The sequence below is a fragment of the Bos mutus genome, chromosome 19 (assembly GCF_027580195.1).
Source record: "Bos mutus isolate GX-2022 chromosome 19, NWIPB_WYAK_1.1, whole genome shotgun sequence".
NCBI classification, from domain to species: Eukaryota; Metazoa; Chordata; class Mammalia; order Artiodactyla; family Bovidae; genus Bos; species Bos mutus.
Window position 1 is genome coordinate 23,622,672 of NC_091635.1, and position 23,994 is coordinate 23,646,665.

Consider the following 23,994-nt stretch of genomic DNA (forward strand, 5'->3'; position numbering starts at 1 on the left):
GAGGAGGAACCAAACAGGGCAGGGGTAGCAGGGATAATCTTTTGTGTATGTTCTTGTGAATTTTCTTCCTCATATCTGTATCTCCTCTCCTCTGTTACATTTGAAACTTCCTAAAATATCCCTCAATCTCCTTTCAGATGTTCCCCTTGCCAGTAAAATGATATATACCATATTTCAAATACAAAGTATAGTTGTCCATTGTTTGTTTCAAAGGCCTAGGAGTTCCTCAAGGCTGGGAGCCTTGCCTGGCTGGCCTCATCGTCTCCAGCTTCTTTCTTGCTGGCATCTAAAAGGGCTCGGTAAATGGGGTAGCCACTGCCAGGTGTTGCTCGGTTAGGAAAGACTTGCACAGAACCAGTCGTCCTCTCTCCTCTAAGCCTCTTTCTGACCAGTAGTGGTTAAGGACAGCAGTTTCTTCTGTGTGCATAATAACTGTCCCGTAAGGTGAGGAAGCAGGCCTTGACTTTTTAAAGACAACGCTAGTGTAGCCAGGCCAGTCTCATAACTTCTGAGTAAAAGTATTGACCTAGTCCCTATCCCTCTGTGAAAATCTCAGAATTTGCTGATGTGACCATAATTCATATTAAAATCTTTTCATTTACAGCTGCCTTAAAAATAGAATCAGTGAAAATATATGTTTTTTTTAATTGAAAAAAAAAATAGAGTCAGTGAGATCATTTGTGGTTCCTTCTTTTCTTACTTTTGCTAGATAAGGCCAGGGACTTCTCTTACCTTCTTGGCCACTTGTTAATTTGGTTCTTGGATCACCTTGTCCACACCCACCTCCAGCCCTACCCTGGGGGAAGGTATTGGACAGATCCCAGCAAGCTCAGGCACTGTTCCCCGCCTCTGCAGCTGGGGTTATAAATAACCACCAAAACTCAACAGTCAAATAAGTACATTTTGAAAATTGCTCAAATTAAAAAAAAAGATCACTCTGATCCTGATTGAGTAGCAGTTTTCCCACTCCTGCCCTTCATTTCCCCCTTTCTTTCACTTATCTACCTCTCTTCTCTGATCCAAGCTCCCTAGGGAAGCCAATCTAAGCACAAAGCCCTCATACAATGAAGACATCTTTTCCCTTATTTGACAGGGGCAAAGCCCTCCAGGGCTGTAGTTATAGTTACACAATGTTGTTATAGCAGCAGAGGCCTCAGGGCAACATATGTTCCTGGGTGGTAATTGGGTTTGCTTTAACAGACTGTCTCTCGCTGTTTCTCTATGCCCAAATTCATTTATCAAGAAAACCAGGGAATTGCCATTATGGATGGGCCTTCATGTTTTGTTTTGTTTTTTATTCCAGCAAAACCAAATTCTTTTTTATTCCCAGGGTAGAATGTATTTAGTGATCATGGGTTGAGACGTTTTAGACTGAAGTTATTTTCATTTATTCATTCAACTAATATTTATCGAGCATCTGATAAGTGCCATGCATTGGGTAGGAGCTGAGTGTACTCTGTGAATAAACAGACAGGTCTTTTTCTCCTAGAGCTGTCGATTTAGGACCAGTGTGTAATAGTGGGGGCTGGGGGAGTATGACGTACACCTGCACCAACCCTCTCCACCTTTTCAAAAGTTATTAATCCAGTATAATAACACTAAATAAATGTTTGAAAAAATAAAACATCCTTAATCTCACTGCTGCTATAGAGCTATTTTTATTGTTTGCATATTGCCTTCCAATTTTTCTCCACATGCATACATTTTATTATATGTACACATTTTGCATAGATGCACTCATTGCTTACATGAAATTCCATATTTTTTACACATTCTTAATATCTCCTTGTTTCTCTGTAGTCCTCATAATCATAATTGTAATTGCTGTGTAATGTTGTAATGTGGCCCTGTGACATAACATGCTCTGTTTGGGATTATTGAGGTTCTTTTAAGTCAGATAATGATGCAGTGAGTGTCTGCATGCATCTTAGCTCTCCCTGTTTTTATTTCTACCTCTTCTACATTGATTTTTTTTCCCCAAAGACTTGTCCAAATTTAAAGTGTCACCATCCTTGTGGGAGGATACCAATTTTAAGATGTTCCCAGAACTGAGTGTTACCACTTAATAAAATCTTGCAAGTTTAGTTAAAAAAAAGAAAGAAAAGTGCACCTCAAATGTGCTTTTCATTTTATTTCTAGTTAGGATGGACTTCAGTCTTCATGTGTTTATTTACTAGTCCTGTTTCCTCTTCCATGAAATCCCGTGCATTACTCATTTCTCTACTGAGGTGTTGATGATTTTCTTTTTAAGTTTGAAAGACGGAGAGACAGATGCTTTGTCTGAGCCACATTCAGCTATTGAGTCCATGTTATTGAGAAAGGAGAACATTTGCTTCGTAATGATTTATCTGGTAGTTTCTCCTCACTCTCTCTGGCTTCTCTATTATCTCTAGTGGTAAAGTCTTTGTCAAGTATGCATGCTATTGAGAAAGAGAATGAGATTATGAACAGAATGTGTAGATGACATGGGTAAAAGCAGTGAGGAAGCAGGTTATGTCTTTCCTCAGCAAGAACTGAGGAGCAACTTTAAAAGCTGTAGTCACTCTTGCCCACTACAGAAACTTTGAAGATGGCTTACAGACACTATTTTCCTGATTACCTAGGAGAAATTGAGTCCCAGAAGAAAAAAAAAATTCACAAGCCAGTCAACTTCAGGAAGATGCAAAATGATCCTGCATTCTGCCATTTGTAAACTAAGGGTCATTTCATTTGTTGGGAGATGTTTTCCCCAGAATAGGGGCTAGGAATGGGTTTCTCTGAGTCACTTACATATGCTTAGTCAATCTCCCTTGTGACTAATTGTCCCCAAATGTGAATCAACTGCCAGGGTGAGGGATGCAAGCTACAACTAGGAAAATAATTTCTCTATTTAAGGTAAATCAGCACATACATGGTCCAGACTCACAACCTTGGACGTCTTAGTCTTGCTCTAACCAACTGAGGTTACTGATCCAACCCAATCTCAGGGGTGAAGGATGATTTTCTTACTAGTTTGGAAATTACCTGGAGATGAGTGGGCATCTGGTCATTTTCTTTCCTGCCTAGCCTTGCCGGTAGATGTCACTACACCAGAGCATATTCTCCAAAGATAGGCTCAGAAGGAAAGAGAGGGCTTCGGAAAGGCCCAATCCAACCATCTTGACCCTATTCTCCCATGGCTTCCATTAATAACTCTGGAAAACTATCAGAAATATGTATATACATGGCTCCAGACAGTACTAAAGCCTGAACTCAGAAGGCCAAGACCTCAGGTTCTGGGCAGAGTCAGAGATCTTATCCAGAGGCCTTCCCCAGATGGGGTGGGGCACACAGCTGCTGTAGGAAGGGTGGCAAGACCATTTCAATGGGGGTGTGCATATGATAGACTTATCAGGGAACAAGAGCCGTAGTCTTGGGGCTCTTCCAAATGTCACTGTAGAGTCGATACCTCAAGCAAAGCACTCCACCCACCCTCCACCCTTGCCCCTCTGTCCACACTGACAGGGGCCATCCCTTGCCTGAGGGTTGCCAGGCTGGGGCTGGTTCATCAGCTTTGGGCCTTCAGAGGGCCAGCCAGACATGTAGCCACACCCTGCCAGGAAACTGGGAAAGTTCCTAATAGTTCGTAAAAGTTCCTAATAGTCATTACTGTTCTCCTTCAAGACAAATATAAGTAGCATTAATAATCCAGGGAAATGAGCTATTCTATAAAGACTTTGGTTCCATAGTCTTCTGTAGGATAAAACTGAAATTCTTACCTGGCCTGACTATATTCTCCAAAGATAGGCCTGGAAGGAAAGAGAGGGCTTCAAAAAGGCCTAGTCCAACTATCATGACCTTCCCTGCATTATCTGCCCTCTGGTTAATTCTCCAGCCCATTCCATACAACCTCATTCTCTGTGTTTTAACCTCATTGACCCTCCTGCCCTGGTTCCTTCCACCTCAGGACCTTTGCACATACTCTTTACGCTGACTGGAAATTTCTTCCCTCATTTTCTTCTTCACCTCTTTCTACTAATCCTTCAGATCTAAAGTCAAATGTCATTTCCTCAGGGAACTATTTCCCCAAAGCTTCTAGATTAGACCAAAGCCCTCATTTCTATACTGTTACAGTACCCTGCATTTTTCTTCATACCAGTTGTCTCAGTTTATAATTATATATCTATTTGTATGTCTGTTTAATCTAGATCCTTTGCCTTCTGTCCTCCCAATGCATACCCTAAAGGTTTCATGAAAGCAGTGTCCATTTTACTTACCACTGCATTCTCAGCACCTAGGAAGGTACATAGCACTTAACAGGCACTTAGCAACTATTGGATGTATGAAAAAATGGCAGTAATAATAATAAATGAAGGAAGTTAGAAAACATAACATTACTCTTGTACCCGCATGCATATAGCATTTGTAGATGTGTCTATATAGTATCTAATTGTAGTCACTCAATTCCTAAGACATATCAGAGTCCAAAGAAACTTCTAAATTGGTCAAGAGGAAAGTGGAAGTTACCATATGAGGCAAAATCTTAAACGCTGTGGAAAGATGGAGGCTGAGGTTCTGATCCATCCATGTGAAACTATAAAGGAGATAAGTACAGATTTATTTACTAAATCCCCAAAATCAGTGCAAAGGAAAATTTTTTGAAAACTAGACTATGGACTCCCCAGAGAAGAGACTGTGTGTTATTTATCTCTATATCCCCAGCACCTAGCATGATGTCTGGCACATAGTAGGAGCTCAAGAAACGTATGTTGAACTATTTTGTTGAAGCTTGAAAGAGGTAGACGTGGGTCTGGGGATAAAGTAGAATACAGTTTTTCACTTGGGAAATCTCAGAGGCAGAAAAGTATGAATAGGGTCAAGAAGGGCTCCTTTACATGTATGGACAATAGCTATACAATAGACTGTTTCAGGGACATTAGGGCTATTCAGGGCCCATCCCTTGACCTTTTGAGATCATCCTTATGAAGGGCAATTACTATGCACTCCCACAAAATGCATCGTCTCTCCACCAGCAGGGACCAAACTCTAAGCTATATAAAGCATTGATCTCACCCTGCCTCACACTGTTATCTCCAGTGCCCTCCAGACTCTTGGGCACATGCCCTGTTGGTTCCATGGGCATATTCTACTCTGGTTTTCACCAAAGAAGGGAAAAACCCAGAAGATGATGCCCTTCAAACAGAAATAAAAATGGCTGCATCTCTCAGGGCAACCAGAGCCTGGGGCTGGTATTCCTGAGCCCACAGCAGGGAGGCCATTAGCCCCAGTCCCAAGAATCCTTGCAAGCAGCATCCCTGGCATTTAGCCTTCCATCCCTGGCACTTAACCTCAGGCCCCTTAAGTGGGGACATTTCAAACAGTTTTTCTTAGAACCATGGAGGGTTCAAAAGAATTCTTGCACATTAAAAAAATAAATCCTCCAAAAACAGCTATTGAGCTGCTCGACCTCACTTATTTCTTCCCTCTCCCAGCAGTGTGTGGCTTAAAGTAAAGGTTGCGGACTTGGTTGTATGTTCATTAGCCTTGTTCCAGCCAGCTCTGCTGGTCTCATCCTATCTGGTACCAGCAGGGTAAGGGCTGTGTCTTTCAAAGATGGGCCTGAAGGCATAGGCATCACAAAAATAATTTGACTCTTGTCAGTGATATGCTGATGTGTTATGGAAACTAGTCCCAGGGGCTTGTCGCCTCTGACTTCCCTCCTCCCCTTACAGCAGCCTATAAATCACTGAGTATTAATATTGTCTGGAGGACCCTTCTCTCCCCACCCCTACTCTGGGGCTCCCCAGCAGGCAGAAGGCTGCAAACTAAGCAGGGAGAAAACAAGAATGGGCAGCAGGCAGGGGTGCCCATCATTTATCAACCAAATGCAGTGGTTGGTGGCTCTCTCCAGCAGTGCTCTGGCAGGCTGAGCAGGCAGTGCAGCCGTGTTTTCTGTCAAGATGGAGAGCACAGTCCAGCAAGAGTTCCCCTTATTTGGCTGCCCCAGCCCAGAAGTAGGGAGTCAAGGCATGAGTCCTTTTCTTTTTTTTTTGGTTTTGGTGGGTTCAGAATTAAAACACACTTTTGGTCCTGGATAGATTCTTACCTCTTTCCCACTCTCTTCTGCCAAGTCTTCCGTGGGGCCTCCTCTGGTAGCTTCTCTTTTGACCCCACGAAGAGCTTTCTCACTTTACTTGGCACATTACAGAAGTTTCTTAAGAGTCCCAGTTCCAGAGCTCTGGCCGGCTTTCTTAAAGGGCAGCACCACCCTCCTCCTCCTTTGATCGTCTCTGGTTTCTCCTTAATGGAAATCCCCCAGCTTCCCCATCTCTCTCTCTTTCTCTAAGGTAGGGAAAACTTGGAGAAAGGAAGTGCATTTAGTCCACTGAACAAGAGACATGCTTTTGTCAAGAAGTTCCAAAAAATGTTCCAACTCCCTCACCAAGAACAGCTGGAACCTGCCAGAATCACCTCCATAATTTCTGAGCATTGCTTCTCTGCAATATAAACAAAGTCAGAGTTCTAGGGAGTTTAGGACCCAGGGAAGTGACTGGGAGGCAGGGAAGTGGATTATAGCATGACCAATCTGGACTGTCTTCCTAACTCTGACCTTCAATTTCTGGATAAGGAGTGGACCTCCAGGTCTGCATCCCTCTGACTTAGTCCTTTGAGCCCCTCCGTAATGGTTATAGACATAGTCTTTGAAGGCAGATGGACCTGTCTTCTCTAGCTGCATACCCTTCAATACACTTCTTAACCTTTCTGAGTCTCAGTTTTTTCACCTGTGAACTGGGGATAGTTATGTCTACTTATAGGATATAATAACTGTGACTAAGAGTTAAATAATATTATGTGGGCAAATTACTTAGCCTATAGGAAGCTCCCAGTAAGTAGAAGTGGTATTCTTCTATGTCTTTTGGCCAGGGCACATGGCCTATAGCATCCTGAGTATATTGCTTTCTTCCTGGGGCCTTGATGTTAGTGTCTCCTCAGGTGGCACAAGCTTCGTGGGCATTCTGAGGAACACAGACTCACCACTGATTCAGAGATCCCAGGATTTCTAACCTATTTGGGGAAGAAATCAAAATTTGGTGTATATAGCCAAAAAATTGACAGGGTTGAGATCTAGAATCTGGCTTGACATTCTAGGCAAACACCAGTAGATCAGAGAATTGGATGGAGCTTCCAGGGAAGGTACCAACTTGTGTGATGCTATCAGACTGTCATGGAAGAAGCCAGACCAAGGAAAATACACACTATTTTGTAGACTACCAGGCCTTTGCCTAAGTTGAATGGAAGCAGGGGTTACAGAGGCCACTGGTGGAATGTACTGGAGCATTCCAGGCCCTTCTGCTGCACAACATCACCCCTTGAGCTTACAGCCATCAGGGTCTTCCAGGAAGAATTGGGTACAAGGACCTCCCCCTCCACCATGCACAGCAAGAAATCACCTGCTCTGAAAGAAGCATTATTCTGAGTGCTACCAAGTTACTGAGTGTGGGGAGTGTCAGTACAGTCTTTTGGGAGTTTTGCACCAGATAGAGAGACCCAGCTGCTAAGGCCATTTTATTGAGCGAGGTGCATCTTGTGGAAAAGATCTGCTGCATATAGGATACCCATAGGAAAAGCCAGGAAGAGGCACCTAATCAATCAGGGCTTAAGAGCTGGATGAGATATAACTTCATTTTTCAGTAAGAAACAGATACAGTGAAGCTAATGAAACTCAAGAGTCAGAGCCCCTCACTTGCACAGAACCCTTCCAAGTCCTTATTCCTAATTCTATAATTATTTTACTATTTAACTTGAGGAAGCCTCAAGTGGTATGAGCCTTAGACTTCACAGAACCTGAAGCCTTCCCTGCTTTTAGTCTGCAGGACTTTTAGCCTCAACCTACAGGAGTGATCATAAACAGTTGGAAAAACAAATATGTAAATAATCAACTTTGCCCCAACATTGCCAGATGCAGTGGCATGCCCTAGTAACTGACAAGAAATAACAGAGCAAATGTGTTCCTTTGCTTGGAACTGGGGAGAAAGGGGACTTCCTTGGTGGCTCAGTGGATAAGAATCCGCTTGCCAGTGTAAGGGATATGGGTTCGATCCCTGGTCGGGGAAGATTCCACATGCCTCGGGGCAACTAAGCCCATGTGCCACAACTACTGAGCCTGGGCTCTAGGGCCCTCTAGCCACAACTCCCAAGCCCACATGCTGCTACTACTGAAGCCCGCAGGCCTAGAACCTGTGCTCCACAATGAAAAGCCAACACAGTGAGATGCATGCTCCACAATGAAAAGGAGCCCCAGCTCGCTGAAACCCAGAGCAACTAAAGCTTGTGCGAAGCAACAAAGATCCAGCACAACCAAAAGTAAGTTAATTAATTAAAAAAAAATAATTGGGGAGAAAGGACAAACATATAAAATGACAGAAGAGGAATTATGAAGCTACTCATGCTGCTAAGTAAGCGTGCACAAAATAATGGGCCAAACACCTAAGTCCTGGAGGCATCATTACTGTCTTGCAGGATTAGCTGAGGAGTGCTTGCAGGAAGTGAGGTCTGATTGGAAGTTGATGATGAAGACGGTAGACAGGGCAGCTTGGTGTGCTGCAGTCCATGAGGTTGCAAAGAGTCGGACATGACTGAGCGACTGAACTGAACTGAGGGGGAATATCATCTCCAAAGCACAAAAGATAAAACTGCGGACACATCTGTAGTGATATTTTACAGTTATCTATTACAAAAGCCCTTTAGATAATATTCTTGGCTCTGAAAATAATTTCTGAGCCTATGTCCTAGGTCTGAAGGAAATCAAACTACAGCTCAACTTTCACATCACTTGTCTCTTCTGTTACATTTATAGTATCTTTGAACTGGATTTTATGGTACTTGATTCTTCATTTGGTACATGGTGTGAGGGTAAGGGAGAGGATTAGATGTGAAATTAGATGAAGAATGTTTAGAGTATTGTAGCTTATTTGCCCAGGGGTCATTGTATTTTTGAGGCTGACCTGGATAAGGTAAATGGGAACAATGGTGGGGAAGAGAGAAGTCTAAAGTGGTGTGAAATGAATAGGTCTTTTGGTCTATACACAGTCTTCTAAGGATATACACAACCAGCATTTCCTCTCCAGAGACTGATCTCTAAAGGACCTGGGAGAGTCATATGTGGGGGATGCAAACTGTTCCCACCAAGGTGCTGCTCTAAAAAGATGGTCCCTCAAGGTACCCATAATCACATGACACTGCAGAACTAAAGTTTATTTTAATTTGCTTTTTGTGAAGCAATATCTGCATGCTGGTCATAGTGCTGGGTGTAGTCATTAGACTGAGGACCAAGACATGCCTGTTCTCCTCAAGAAACTTCAATATTTTAGTGAGGAGGACACTTAAGAAGAATGCTAACCTGGATATTTCATAAGTCAAAGAACCAAATCTTTTGTGTCTCACAGTGACCTTTTAGGGATATTATCAGTTCAGTTCAGTAGCTCAGTTGTGTCCAACTCTTTGTGACCCCATGAATCTCAGCACGCCAGGCCTCCCTGTCCATCATCAACTCCTGGAGTTCACCCAAATTTATGTGCATCGAGTCGGTGATGCCATCCAGCCATATCATCCTCTGTCGTCCCCTTCTCCTCCTGCCCCCAATCCCTCCCAGCTTCAGGGTCTTTTCCAATGAGTCAACTCTTTGCATGAGGCGGCCAAAGTTTTCGAGTTTCAGCCTCAGCATCAGTCCTTCCAATGAATACCTAGGACTGGTCTCCTTCAGGATAGACTGGTTGGATCTCCTTGCAGTCCAAGGGACTCTCAAGAGTCTTCTCCAACACCACAGTTCAAAAGCGTCAATTCTTCGGTGCCCAGCTTTCTTCACAGTCCAACTCTTACATCCATACATGACCACTGGAAAAACCATAGCCTTGACTCGATGGATCTTTGTTGGCAAAGTAATATCTCTGATTTTTAATATGCTATCTAGGTTGGCCATAACTTTCCTTCCAAGGAGTAAGCGTTTTTTAATTTCATGGCTGCAGTCACCATCTTCAGTAATTTTGGAGCTCCCAAAAATAAAGTCTGACACTGTTTCCCCATCTATTTCCCATAAAGTAATGGGACCAGATGCCATGATCTTCGTTTTCTGAATGTTGAGCTTCAAGCCAACTTTTTCACTCTCCACTTTCACTTTCATCAAGAGGCTTTTTAATTCCTCTATACTTTCTGCCATAAGGGTGGTGTCATCTGCATATCTGAGGTTATTGATATTTCTCCTGGCAATCTTGATTCCAGCTTGTGTTTCTTCCAGTCCAGCATTTCTCATGATGTACTCTGCATATATAAGTTAAATAAGCAGGGTGACATTATACAGCCTTGACGTACTCCTTTTCCTATTTGGAACCAGTCTGTTGTTTCATGTCCAGTTCTAACTGTTGCTTCCTGACCTGCATACAGATTTCTCAAGAGGCAGGTCAGAGGGTCTGGTATTCCATCTCTTTCAGAATTTTCCACAGTTTATTGTGATCCACACAGTCAAAGGCTTTGGCATAGTCAATAAAGCAGAAATAGATGTTTTTCTGGAACTCTCTTGCTTTTTCCATGATCCAGCGGATGTTGGCAATTTGATCTCTGGTTCCTCTGCCTTTTCTAAAACCAGTTTGAACATCTGGAAGTTCACGGTTCACGTATTGCTGAAGACTGGCTTGGAGAATTTTGAGCATTACTTTACTAGAGTGTGAGATGAGTGCAATTGTGCGGTAGTTTGAGCATTCTTTGGCATTGCCTTTCTTTGGGATTAGAATGAAAACTGACCTTTTCCAGTCCTGTGGCCACTGCTGAGTTTTCCAAATTTGCTGGCACATGGATATCATAGGGGTAGGTATATCTTTTTCATGAAATGTTCCCTTAAAAGATTAGCAGGGTCTGACACACATTACCTAAATCAAATCCCTTATGATTATACAGTGGAAGTGAGAAATAGATTTAAGGGACTAGATCTGATAGATAGAGTGCCTGATGAACTATGGACTGAGGTTCGTGACATTGTACAGGAGACAGGGATCAAGACCATCCCCATGGAAAAGAAATGCAAAAAGCAAAATGGCTGTCTGGGGAGGCCTTACAAATAGCTGTGAAAAGAAGAGAAGCAAAAAGCAAAGGAGAAAAGGAAAGATATAAGCATCTGAATGCAGAGTTCCAAAGAATAGCGAGAAGAGATAAGAAAGCCTTCCTCAACGATCAATGCAAAGAAATAGAGGAAAACAACAGAATGGGAAAGACTAGAGATCTCTTCAAGAAAATTAGAGATACCAAGGGAACATTTCATGCAAAGATGGGCTCGATAAAGGACAGAAATGGTATGGCCCTAACAGAAGCAGAAGATATTAAGAAGAGGTGGCAAGAATACACAGAAGAACTGTACAAAAAAGATCTTCACGACCCAGATAATCACGATGGTGTGATCACTGACCTAGAGCCAGACATCCTGGAATGTGAAGTCAAGTGGGCCTTAGAAAGCATCACTACGAACAAAGCTAGTGGAGGTGATGGAATTCCTGTGGAGCTATTTCAAATCCTGAAAGATGATGCTGTGAAAGTGCTGCACTCAATATGCCAGCAAATCTGGAAAACTCAGCAGTGGCCACAGGACTGGAAAAGGTCAGTTTTCATTCTAATCCCAAAGAAAGGCAATGCCAAAGAATGCTCAAACTACTACACAATTGCACTCATCTCACACGCTAGTAAAGTAATGCTCAAAATTCTCCAAGCCAGTCTTCAGCAATATGTGAACCGTGAACTTCCTGATGTTCAAGCTGGTTTTAGAAAAGGCAGAAGAACCAGAGATCAAATTGCCAACATCCTCTGGATCATGGAAAAAGCAAGAGAGTTCCAGAAAAACATCTATTTCTGCTTTATTGACTATGCCAAAGCCTTTGACTGTGTGGATCACAATAAACTGTGGAAAATTCTGAAAGAGATGGGAATACCAGACCACCTGATCTGCCTCTTGAGAAATCTGTATGCAGGTCAGGAAGCAACAGTTAGAACTGGACATGAAACAACAGACTGGTTCCAAATAGGAAAAGGAGTACGTCAAGGCTGTATAATGTCACCCTGCTTATTTATATGCAGAGTACATCATGAGAAATGCTGGACTGGAAGAAACACAAGCTGGAATCAAGATTGCTGGGAGAAATATCAATAACCTCAGATATGCAGATGACACCACCTTTATGGCAGAAAGTGAAGAGGAACTAAAAAGCCTCTTGATGAAAGTGAAAGTGGAGAGTGAAAAAGTTGGCTTAAAGCTCAACATTCAGAAAATGAAGATCATGGCATCCGGTCCCATCACTTCATGGGAAATAGATGGGGAAACAGTGGAAACAGTGTCAGACTTTATTTTTTGGGGCTCCAAAATCACTGCAGATGGTGACTGCAGCCATGAAATTAAAAAACGCTTACTCCTTGGAAGGAAAGTTATGACCAACCTAGATAGCATATTCAAAAGCAGAGACATTACTTTGCCAACAAAGGTCCATCTAGTCAAGGCTATGGTTTTTCCTGTGGTCATGTATGGATGTGAGAGTTGGACTGTGAAGAAGGCTGAGCGCCGAAGAATTGATGCTTTTGAACTGTGGTGTTGGAGAAGACTCTTGAGAGTCCCTTGGACTGCAAGGAGATACAACCAGTCCATTCTGAAGGAGATCAGCCCTGGGATTTCTTTGGAAGGAATGATGGTAAAGCTGAAACTCCAGTACTTTGGCCACGTCATGCGAAGAGTTGACTCATTGGAAAAAGACTCTGATGCTGGGACGGTTTGGGGGTAGGAGGAGAAGGGGACGACAGAGGATGAGATGGCTGGATGGCATCACTGACTCAATGGATGTGAGTCTGGGTAACTCCGGGAGTTGGTGAGGGACAGGGAGGCCTGGCGTGCTGTGATACATGAGGTCGCAAAGAATCGGACACGACTGAGCGACTGAACTGAACTGAACTGACACACATCAGGGATCTCTCATCCATAAACATACATAAATCCTTTTTTAAAAGCAGCTTGATTGAGGCATAAATCATATACCATAAAATTCACTTAGTATACGTGTATAATTCTATGATTTTTTAAAGTTTATAGAGTTGTGCAACCATCAGCATATTCCAGTTTTGGATCATTTCCATCACCCCAAAAAGTTCCACTGTGCCTGTTTGCAGATAATCCCTGCTTCTACTCTCAGCTGGAGGCAACCTCTGATCTGTTTTCTCTATAAATTTGCCTTTTCTAGATAGTTCACATAAATGGAATCATATAATATGTGGTGTTTTGTATCTGGCTCCTTTTACTTAGCATATTGTTTTTAAGGTCCATCCACATTGTAACATATATCAGTAGTTTATTCCCTTTTATTTCTGAACAGTATTCTCTATAAATTCTTTTGGAAGTTATTTATGTTTTGAGGTAACACTGACCAGGATGCAGGAGCCCTGGTCTTCTGTCCTGCCTCTTATTTGCCAACTGACCTCTACCAAGTCCTTCCCTTGTCTTGAAACCCACTTCTCCATTTGTAAAATGAAGGGACTAGACTGATCATACACAGTCTCTAATGGGTCTTTGTACTTTTCATGGAGTGCCACTAGGTCCTGTATACCAAAATTTTGATGTCTCATTTACCCATTTTGATGTCACATTTACCCTTTACCTATGGGTCAGGACGATCCCCTGGAGAAGGGAATGGCTACCCAATCCAGTATTCTTTGCCTGGAGAGTTCCAGAGGACCCTGAACTGTCCATGGGGGTCACAAAGAGTTGGACAAGACTGAGTGACTAACACTTAGACTTTTTTTTTTTTAATTCTAAAATGTAACAAATCCTTTATTGTTAAGGATGAGGAAACTTCAGTTTTAAAACGCTGCAGTTTAGCAAGAAAAGTTGATTCCCACTGAGAGGAAAAGAAGAGTTAAGGAGTGAACATTACCCAGTCTGAGAGATGGAGAATGAACAAGTGAGAGAACTAAGCAGAAGACAGAAAGTGGTGGGCTGCAGCAAGGGACAAAGTGTGTCAGGCAGAGCCCCGAAGGTCAAAATCCAGGCCACAGTTATCTTGGGAGTAATAGAGCAGGGATGCAGGAAAGGGAGGCCCCCAGAGTGGGAGAGATGTTGAGGGCTAGCCCCCCTCCCTACTCTGTTCCCATAACCTCATTCATTCCCTCAACACTCCTTCTCAATCCCTCTAAGGCTGCTCTGCTCCTTCAGCTCTGACCCCATTTCCTCAGGATCTCGTTCCCTGAGGAACCAGGCCTGACATTTCAGACAGAGGCTGAGGGAATGAGGTAGGTCAGAAAAAGACACTGTGTTTCTGCGTCATTTTATTTTTTGCCTTTATTACTTTGGAACCCAGGGGCCAAAGATGTAAGTACTTATATATTTACCAGGAAGTTCAGAGATAGTCCCAGGTACCAAGGAATATCAAGACTTCTCTAATCTTTGCTGAACAATTGCTCCTGAGTATCAGATTCTAGAGAATAAAAATGGTGATTTGAAATTTCCATTCTTGTTGGTTATTGTGGCATAAATGTACAGGGTAAAGGATCAAGGTGCCCCAGAAGTAGGGCCAGACAGCACCTTCAGAACTGGAAAGCTTCTCTTGACTATGACAACCCAACCTTCTCTTAATTCAGTAGCTAGTGGATCCTACAGATCCTCTGATCTAGCAATCTCCAAAGCCTTTCATCCTTGGTAGCCCTTCAGACATCTGCAGCTTTTAAGACCCCAGGCCTTATAGGGACTACTTGGGAAAGGGCTATACCTCTGACCCCATACTTGTAGGAAAAATAATTTGAGTCCTCATTTATTTGTGACAGCTGTGGACATCCCAAGAGCAGGCTAGGATCAAAAGGCTGAGCATTTGCTGTTGGAACCTTCTGAGGAAAATAATTCTCCCATAGATGAAAAATAATTTATTGATATACTTGGTGTATGTAATCCTCCACTTTTTTTAAAATTTAAATTTATTTATTTTAATTGGAGGCTAATTACTTTACATAATCCTCCACTTTTGATGTTTTTGAGTGCCTGCAACCAACCTCCCTGAAAGCAGCACCCAGAACATGTCTCTAGACCACTTCTGCTTACAGGCTCCAAGGCCTGCTGGGTTATGAACTCCAGAATAGGAAGTATGTCTCTGAATATTATTGTCATTCCATAGTGCCTAGCTCTGTGTCTGGCACATAGTGGTCATTTCAATAAATTTGTGACAAGCAAATTAATTGGTAACAATCATGTTGATAAAGATGACAGAGAGACAATGAAAAGGTTTTCTTGAAGCTAGAAGATGCTTTTAAGGCAACCTCCCCTTGGCAGCACGCACTCTCCCCCAAACCCTGGCTGCTTCTTCCTTTTTAAAAGAATGTTTTTTTTAATTTGGCTATGTGGGGTCATAGTTGCAGCATGCAGGTTCTTTAGTTGCAGCACATGGGATCGAGTTCCCTGGCCAGGGATTGAACCCAGGCCCCCTGCATTGGGAGCATGGAGTCTTAGTCACTGGACCACCAGGGAAGTCGTAAACTCTGGCTTCTTTAATTAGAGGAAACAGACAGGAGTTGATCTTCAGATGAGGTCTTTATCCTCCCATCATATCCATGCCAGGAGAAGCAACCAGTGATAGAGAAGGGAATGAGAGACAGCTGCTTGGGCATGATACCTGGGGTAAGGAGAGGACAGGGATCTCCTCTGCACGCCTGTCTTCGCATTCCTCCAGCTGGGCCATCTTAGTGTCTTTAGCCAGCTTATCAAGAAGGAACACGACTCTCTGGATTCAGAAGATCCAGTTCTTCAGCTGCTGTGCCACCTCCACCAACTCTTCTTCCACTGTCTAGGGCCTCTATTCTTGGTACTTTGGCTTTAAAATGAAATTTAAACTCCATATCCTTGAGACTGCCCTCTTCTATCCCAGGGAAGAATGCCACTGCCCAATAATATGGCATTTTCTCTTTAGAACAACTCTATCAGGTTGATAAAGCACAGTTGATTCTGGCTCAGAGAAAGGAAGTCATTTGTCCAAAGTATTTCAAGATTCCTCACTCCGGGCTTTTACCTGTAACACACACCATATGGCCCAACCAGTAAAAATCACACATCATCTTCTAAGACTGCCTGAGAATTTACTAAAATGGACAAAGTTGTCAGGCAAGAATAGATTTTAAGAGGCCAACTGGCCCACACTTTGGCTATCAGGCAAGTTAATTGTCCAGAAGTTTAGTGTGTGTTGAGAAAATACTTGAATCTGAAGTCAAAAGACCTAAGATGTTTGTCCTGGGTCTGCCATTTATTAAGTGGACAATCTTGGGCAAGTCATCTAAGCCTCTGGGACTTAGCTTTCTGTAAAATAGGGACAATAATATTTTCATTTTCTACCTATTGTACATATAATAGTCTACCTATTACGCACTTGTGAAAATTAAATGAGATGGTGTATGTGAAAGCTATGAAGTACAAGACAAGTGTTAATTTTAACATCTCAGCCAAACTGTATCTTTGGAGACTCTTTATGTAAAATGTAAATAGTAATCCTTTTTTGTTTATAAGAAAGTTTTATAATAACAGAGATTAGGAGTTCATCTCTGGAGTCAGGCTGCCTGAGTAACCTTGGGCAGTAAGCAATCTTGCTTCTTTCAGAAGCCTCCATGAAGAGGAGATAATACCCATCTCATAGGTATGTTCATGAGAATTAAATGAGGCAATGTATGCATGGTACTTAGGATATACCTGTTATGGAGAAAGAAACTCTGTGAATGTTAGCTGCTACTATTACTGATTTTATTAATGAAAGTGTGCCATAATGAGGCAGTGTAGTCTATTAAGATCTGATAGAGATCTGAGTCAAGAATCAAAAAGATTCACCTTTTTGGACCTCAGTTTCTCTACCTGCACCATAATAAAAATCATGGTTTCCTTTTTCCAGATTTTCATGGGGATTAAAAAAACATACATGAAGACTTTGAACTAACTGGAATGTTATAAATTGTAAGATTTTTTTTTAATTGAGTTATTTATTAAGACTAAATTTTTATCAGTTCATCAATTTTTGTTCATTCCTATCTGCCTTTGGTAAAGTTGTCCACTTCATAGAAAAGGAGTACATCATCTCCCTGTCAGTAAAAAAGATTTCAAATATCATCTTAAAGTACATTTTACAAATCTGCAAGAATATACTCTTTGCAAAGAAAAATTTTCTTTAGGGTGTTCCATATCCTCAATTTGTTTTCTGTACATAGGCTGATTTTAATATTAACCCAACTCTTGAATTTCCACTTTGGGTATTATCTGCTTTCAATATTTAATCCCCAAAATGACCTCTCAATGCCTTGCAGCGTGCTTCCAGATTACCTCCTTTTTTCTGATTATTAATAGTTAGTATGGCTTCAGGGAATACTTTCATTTTAACATTAAACTGGGAAAAAACAGAAATAGAAAGATAAATCTGTAGCAAGATCAAAAATAGATATCATGGCTAAATATAAATCTGGAGGGAATTATCTAATTATTTGGATGGTCCCTTATTACAGACAATCTAGGATTGATTGCCTTTCACTTTTTCCACATAAGAGAACAAAATGGTTAATGAATACCAAGAGTAATAATTTTTTTCTTTTGAAGAGAATAATTTTAAGCAGTAACTTAAATGCTTCTTCCCCTCAAACGTCTCATGTATATATTATAGCATGTGATTTTCACAAGGGCGTGCATTCTCTTTGTGGCCCATTCAGGTTCATTTTGACTTGTAGGTCAGAGAGCAATGAGCTGGGAAGACCAGGATTTGGTTATGGAGTCACTGTGTAGATTTGCTCAACTTTCTCAGTTACTTTGTTCTTTCCACTCTGCTGAACAGACTTGGAATGGACAACTCTGCTCCTTTTCAGTCTCAGTTTAATTCACAAGCTAGCAGCTGCGTTTTTAGGTTGGACCAACACCAAGTAAGGACTTAGATATGTGAAGAAAGACAAATGTGGTGCCACATGAGGCACAGTAGCTATTAAGTTCACGGATATAATGCAAATCGCATGCAAATATTATGCAAACTTTTCATTAATTTGTAGAAATTTACTTTAGAGCTTGCAAGCAACATTGAGATCCTATGAGGATTTTAAACTGTTTTTAGGTTAAACCAAAAGTAATGCTTTTTGAAGTTATTGCTTTCTTCATACTTACCGGGACTCAATTGCTGAAAGTTTGACACTCCTCCCAGCTCCCCATGATGATTTCACTACTGCTTTATTCCATCTTACACCCGGCCTCGGCCCCGGCCCCGGCCCCGGCCCCGCCCCCACTTTGCTTGACGTCACGTGACATAGTATTTGCATACTACCTGGGACTGGGTGTGACGCTCCCTTTTTCTGCATCTTGTCATTGGCGGTACCGGAGAACCAGCCCCCTTCCGGACGGACCAATCAGCGAACTCTCGGACGTGGGGCAGCCGGCGGAGGTGGGATGGAGGTGGGGTCTTGGGGTTGGATCGCTAGGCATATTAACCAATCATCCTCTGGTAGAGGAAGATCAAGCCGCGGATTGGTTGGGAGGAGGGGTCTGGGGATCCGTAGGCCAATGAGGGCTCTGGGCTGAGGGGGGCCGGTCGCCGCCCCGTAGGGCAGATAAGCAGCTGCAGCGGGGGTTGGGGGCTGTGTGGGGCTCGCTGTGGGTCCGAGGCGGGCGAGCGGTCCGGCGGGAGGGCGATGGCGGGGGCCGCAGCAGGCGGCAGAGGCGGAGGTGCCTGGGGGCCGGGTCGCGGAGGGGCCGGGGGGCTCCGGCGGGGCTGCTCTCCTCCAGTCCCTGCCGGCTCCCCCCGGGCTGGTCTGCAGCCGCTCAGGGCCACCGTCCCCTTCCAGCTGCAGCAGCCGCACCAGCGCCGGGACGGGGGTGGCCGCGCAGGTGAGCCGGGCCTGGAGTGCGTGCCGCTGAGGGAGCCGTTGGCGGGGGTGGAGGGGGGGGGTGGTGGCTCGCGTGTCGGGGGGAGGGGTAGGGGGAAAAGTGTAAGGGGGAAGTGGAATAGGGGCGAAGGAAGAGAAAGGGGGTCGCGGAGAGTCTGCGAGGACGGAAGGAGCGAGAGCGAGGAGCGGTGAACGCGGAGTGCACCGCCGGGACATAGTGCAGGGGAGTCGGGCCGGGAGGTGAGGGGAAGGTCCTGGCAGATGGAGGCTGGCTTTGGGGGCGTAACCGAAATGTGGGCAGGGATGTGGTGTGGGGGTGAATGGAAGATGCACGGGTGGCAGCGAGGTGTGAGGCGCGTGATGGGGGCGCCCTATGCAGGGATTGCACTGGAGCGGGGAGCCGGTGGGCGTTGGATATCTGCACGCTGAGGGGGAGGGGCATGGAGAGAGCCCCGTGGAGCCATGTGTTAGTTCTCCAACTTGAGTTTGGCCCCAGCATCCCGTTCTGCAGCTCTGGAGTTCCTTTTCCCACCACTTCATATGCGCTTCGCTTTATGGCACCTCCTGGAGCTTGTTTCTTCTAAGCCATTGGAATAAGTTTAACGGCTTCTACCACCATACAAACGCTCCGCTCCTACTCCCTACGTTCCTGTTGGTATGGCCCAAAAGTTGTATGTTCCCAGATCACAAACCTGCTTAATATGGTTGTCTCATTCCAACCATCGCGCGCGCGTGTGTGTGGAGGTGTAGGATCTGGGTAGTTTGCCCACTGCCTTTCCGTTCTCTCCCCACCAATGCTGTTTTGTCCTGAGCTTGTCGGTCAACGTGGCAGTGGGGTGAGGGCTACAATCAAGTACAGTGTAGCAAATACTCCCACTTTTTCAACAGCACCAAAAAGATGTCTTAATAGCAGCTTAACGTGGTGGATGTGGTTGGCAAAGAGCAAGCTTAACCTTGCTTTCACACTCAAAGTTGTAATGGATCCCCTGCAAATGCAGGCAGTTAGGAATGGGAGAAGGAACCTACTTGCATGAGGAGGTTGGCCATAAGTTGAAAGTGAGGCTTATATTTGATTCACACCAGATGTGAAAAGATCATTGCACACTTCCAAAGCCGCAGGGTCTACCAAATGTACAAAAGTCATAGTCCCTGCCATCTGATGGTTAATGACATTCTCTAAACCAGAGTTTCTCAGGCTTTTTGTGATTACTAAGCTTAGTTCCAGCCCCTCCTGAAAGTGTAGTTGCTACGGTGCCTTCCTAGGTAGGAATGGAATTAAGAGGGTCTCTGAACTAGAAAGTCTTCGTCTGTCTGGACTTCACTGTAAATGTTAGCATTGCATCTTGGAACACAGAAACTTGGTCAAATCTGGTAGCAAGATGGTAACCAACTAGTACAAGTATGCCTAGAATCTGACGATGTAGAGCAAGGCAATGCCCAGACAAACTCAGGCCTATCGTGAACTGCTCTAAAGCAAACCACAAGAGTACAAACCTGTTGGTTTTGTTTGTGCCTCCTTAGAGTCAGGGAAGTTAGTAGAACAGCAAGCACCAGAACCTAGTCACTTTTAGTGGACATCAGCAGAAAGCCTGCCTGTGTAGTAGTTGGAAAGCTGGTAACAGTTATATTTTAAGAGCAGTTATGTTGTGTTTACTATAGAACTAACATTAAAAGGACAAACACTGCTGGATACTGTGGAAAGAAGAGTGTAGCTTTGGATGACTGAGTTCTTTACGTGGCCAGTTCCTTTTTTTAGGACCAGGTACCCTAAGATACTGGTAAAAAACATAGGAGGCTAGAGCTCTGCATGATTTGTTGGATTATTTAAGACAGATTGAGTGATTAATTGCTTATAGATTGGGCTGAAGGATTGTTTCTCCTCCACCTATTAGTATCCCAGAGGCACTACTAATTAGGCACTTACCTGGTCTGTAGTGGGATTATTTGTAGGTTTGCAGTGAAGCAGGAGAGAGGAAAGCGCAGCCTGAGCCTGTGGACTTATTTGTGACCAAACATTAAAGGAATGTCCCTGGCCTTTGGTTTGGGAGTGCATCAGGTCTTCTGCATATTAACTTTTACCTTTATGTGTGTTCAGATTTTTTCCATTCCTCGGCCTTGAGAAGTGGCAGAAGTGGTTTCCTCTGGGCCCGAAGGGTGTATGTGATAGAAGGAAATGCTTAGTGGTCATAAACCCTTAAGAGAATGGCTTTGGATGCCAGAGTTACCTGGGTATCAAATCCAGGTTTTATTTTTTACTAGCTGAGTGGCCTAGAAGAAGTTAAGTAACTTCTGTGCCTCAATTTCCTCATCTGTAGAGTATGAATAATAATACCTACATCATAAGAATCAAATGACTCAATAGCTGTAAAGTGCTTAGAACAGTGCCTGGCAAGTAGAAGGTACTCTGCAGTGTTTGCTGCTGCTTATATTGTTATTTTCTCCACCCAGCCAAGGTGAGAGCCTGTTGGCCAGAGCACGTTGCCTTTTCAGGCTTCAAAGAGCAAACCCATATTGGTCTGAAACCAGTACTGCGGGTTTCAGAATTTCAGGGCCTCTCCTTACACTTTTATTCACTCATCCTTTAAAATGGGCTTTCTAAAGAGGGCTCTGAAACCCAGCTTTAAAAAAACGTGAGCTGGAACTGAGTCTCAGAAACAATTGTGTCGTCACTGTTTCTGTTTCCCATCTCAAAGTGATGTACTGCTCAGGGCTGTGCAATTATCTCTCCACCACACACCCTGTTGTGTTCTTGACAAGATATCTCAGATGTTGTTGTTTATTTTATTCATTTATTTATTTATTTTTGGCTGTGCTGGATCTTCAGTCCTGTCTGTGCTTTTCTGTAGTTGCAGCAAATGGCTATTCTCTAGTTGCAGTGTTACTTCTCTTGTTGTGGGAGCATGGGCTCTAGGATGTGCAGGCTTCAGTAGCCACGGGTCGTGGCCTCAGAGGTTGCAGCTCCCAGGCTCTAGAGCACAGGCTCAATAGTTGTGATGCATGGGTTTAGCTGCTCCGGTGGCATGTGGGATCTTCCCAGATCAGGGTTCCAACCCGTGTCTCCTGGTAGGAGGATTCTTTACCACTGAGCCACTGGGGAAGTCCTAGATGTATTTTAAAAGAGGAGGGGTTAAGGATTTACCTTCTGTGGCCATTCATCCTTAAGGGATGTCTTCATAAAGTGAAGACGCCTGGACTTTTATGAGCCTGGGCAGGGGGTGTGGAAGGCAGAAGAGTGGAGAGAAAAATGAAGATCAACTCTTAAGAAGCTAAGAGCTCCTAGTAGGTAGCAGAAACCCAGGAGAAATATCTTACTGCAGTTTCTCCTTTAATTAAATTCTTGTTTGTGTCTTATGTCAATTGGAGTCTGCTGACTTTTAAGTTCTTCTAGGACAGACTGATGTTGAACAAAATGGGGCTAGGAGGTAAACTGTTCTGGGCCCCAGTCTTACCTATTCTGTCTCTGTCTCCATGTCCTGAAAATGAAGCTAATGTTCAATTGAGGTTTGCAAATTCTTCCCTAGAAGACCAGCCCCACGGGCCAGCTGGGTGCCGGGGGAGCCAAATGCTGCCTCTGAATCTCCTCTGCGCACTAGATTCTTCTTAAACCAAGGCTTGGCATTATGGCCGGCAGACCAAATCCAGGCTTCTGCCTGGTTTTGTAGATAAAGGTTTATTGGAATACGGCCATGCTCCTTCATTTATGTATTGTCTGTGGCTGTTTTGCACATTGGCAAAATTTGAGAAGTTTTGCACAGTGATAGAGTTGAGTAGTTTTGATAGAGACCAAATAGCCACAAAACCTAAAGTATTTACTATGTGAACTTTTCAGGAAACAAACAAAAAAAATAGCCTACCCCTTGTCTTCCACAATGTTCCTGACCAATATTACTGTGTAAAGACGAGTTTCAAATGTATGTAGTATATACCTCTGCAGAAAATCCTAAGGGAGCAAAGAAAAGTCAAGCCTGTATCCCCACTCATATTTTAGGGAAAAAGAAAGGGACATTGTCAACGTCTAGTCAGTTCTCAATCTTTATAGAAGATCAGCACATGTAAACCCAGGCTATTCACCCCCACCCTTGTCAGGTGACGCGTTCAGTAGATAAAACTAGTTTGGATTTACATAAAAGCTTAACTGTTACACAAATTTGCATCTCTTCCCTTCTTACCCTCCTTCCAAAGCTAACAACCCACAGTTGCAGTGAACACATTTCAAAGTCAGATGGAAATTACTTTCGGCTTATCTCCTGTTTTGGATTCTTCTCCTTACCTTTTATTTTTCTGAACAGATCATTGAGAGGTGGCATAGTCATCGTTGCCCTCAGATACTGACTTCCCCACAGGGACATAGAGGCAAATGTCCATCAGGTTTTCCACGATGGCCGTCTCAGTGAATGTAAAGCAGCATTGTTATTAGCAGTGCTATTGGTAATTATTAAACTCTCTTTCCCTGCCATGCTTTTGTAAACTTCGTCCTTAGGGATGGGTGTTTGGAGAGGTATGGAACAATAAAGGAGGTTGCTTATTAGCGACCCTCATCAGACCATGGTCCTTCTGGACCTTGGTGTTAGAAACAGCCTGGAGATTAGAATAGAGTGTAACTTTTCTATGCCACAGAGCCATCTGCCTATAAAGAAGCTTGGGGCTGCAGTTAAAATCCTTTAAGAGCTACAATTGTCCTTTAAAAACCTGTGATTGAAGCAGCTTCTGTTTGGGAGGCATTAAACATGAAGCACTTCCCAGCCTGACACTGCTAGCTTGCTTTTGACAGCTTTGCTAGCATGAGGCACATGGTCAGCAAAATGCACTGTTGAAGTATCTGACTCTTAAATGTTATCACCAGTGATGGCATCCTTGAAATTGGGGGCCACAATTCCTAACTACTTATCCTTTTGGTACCCAGAGAAGCATGGGTCCATGTGTTATTCAGTATTTTGTACAGCAAAGGATTATCCATATGGGGAGCTCTCCACTTAGGTAACATAGAGTGAGGATTTTTCAAACTATTTGAGGTCAGTGGAGAAAGGCTGAGAACAATGGTGGGGTGTGGCAGTAAGAGGACATTGTTCTTTCTGGTTCCAGATATAGACTATCGTCTAGAAAATTTGAGGCAGGATTGCAAAATTTTCATAG

The 23,994-nt window shown here is 43.5% G+C and overlaps 1 protein-coding gene and 1 long non-coding RNA gene across 3 annotated transcripts in view; one reads left to right on the forward strand and one right to left on the reverse strand.

Moving 5' to 3' along the window:
• Window positions 1-2,139: 2,139 nt before the first annotated feature.
• Window positions 2,140-18,227, reverse strand: LOC138992013 (uncharacterized). The gene is made up of 3 exons (XR_011467826.1): window positions 18,146-18,227; window positions 6,065-6,315; window positions 2,140-2,420 (listed from the first exon to the last, which is right to left on the reverse strand). It is a non-coding gene; the product is annotated as an uncharacterized lncRNA (long non-coding RNA).
• Window positions 18,228-18,611: 384 nt separating this feature from the next.
• Window positions 18,612-23,994, forward strand: part of FAM117A (family with sequence similarity 117 member A) — a 42,413-nt gene continuing 37,030 nt past the window's right edge. The window contains exon 1 of one of the 2 annotated variants that reach the window (XM_070389707.1): window positions 18,612-18,862. In XM_070389707.1, coding sequence (XP_070245808.1) covers window positions 18,667-18,862 — 196 coding nt within the window. In that variant the 5' untranslated portion in view covers window positions 18,612-18,666. The remainder of the gene's footprint in view (window positions 18,863-23,994) is intronic. The other variant, XM_070389708.1, reaches the window with a different exon arrangement.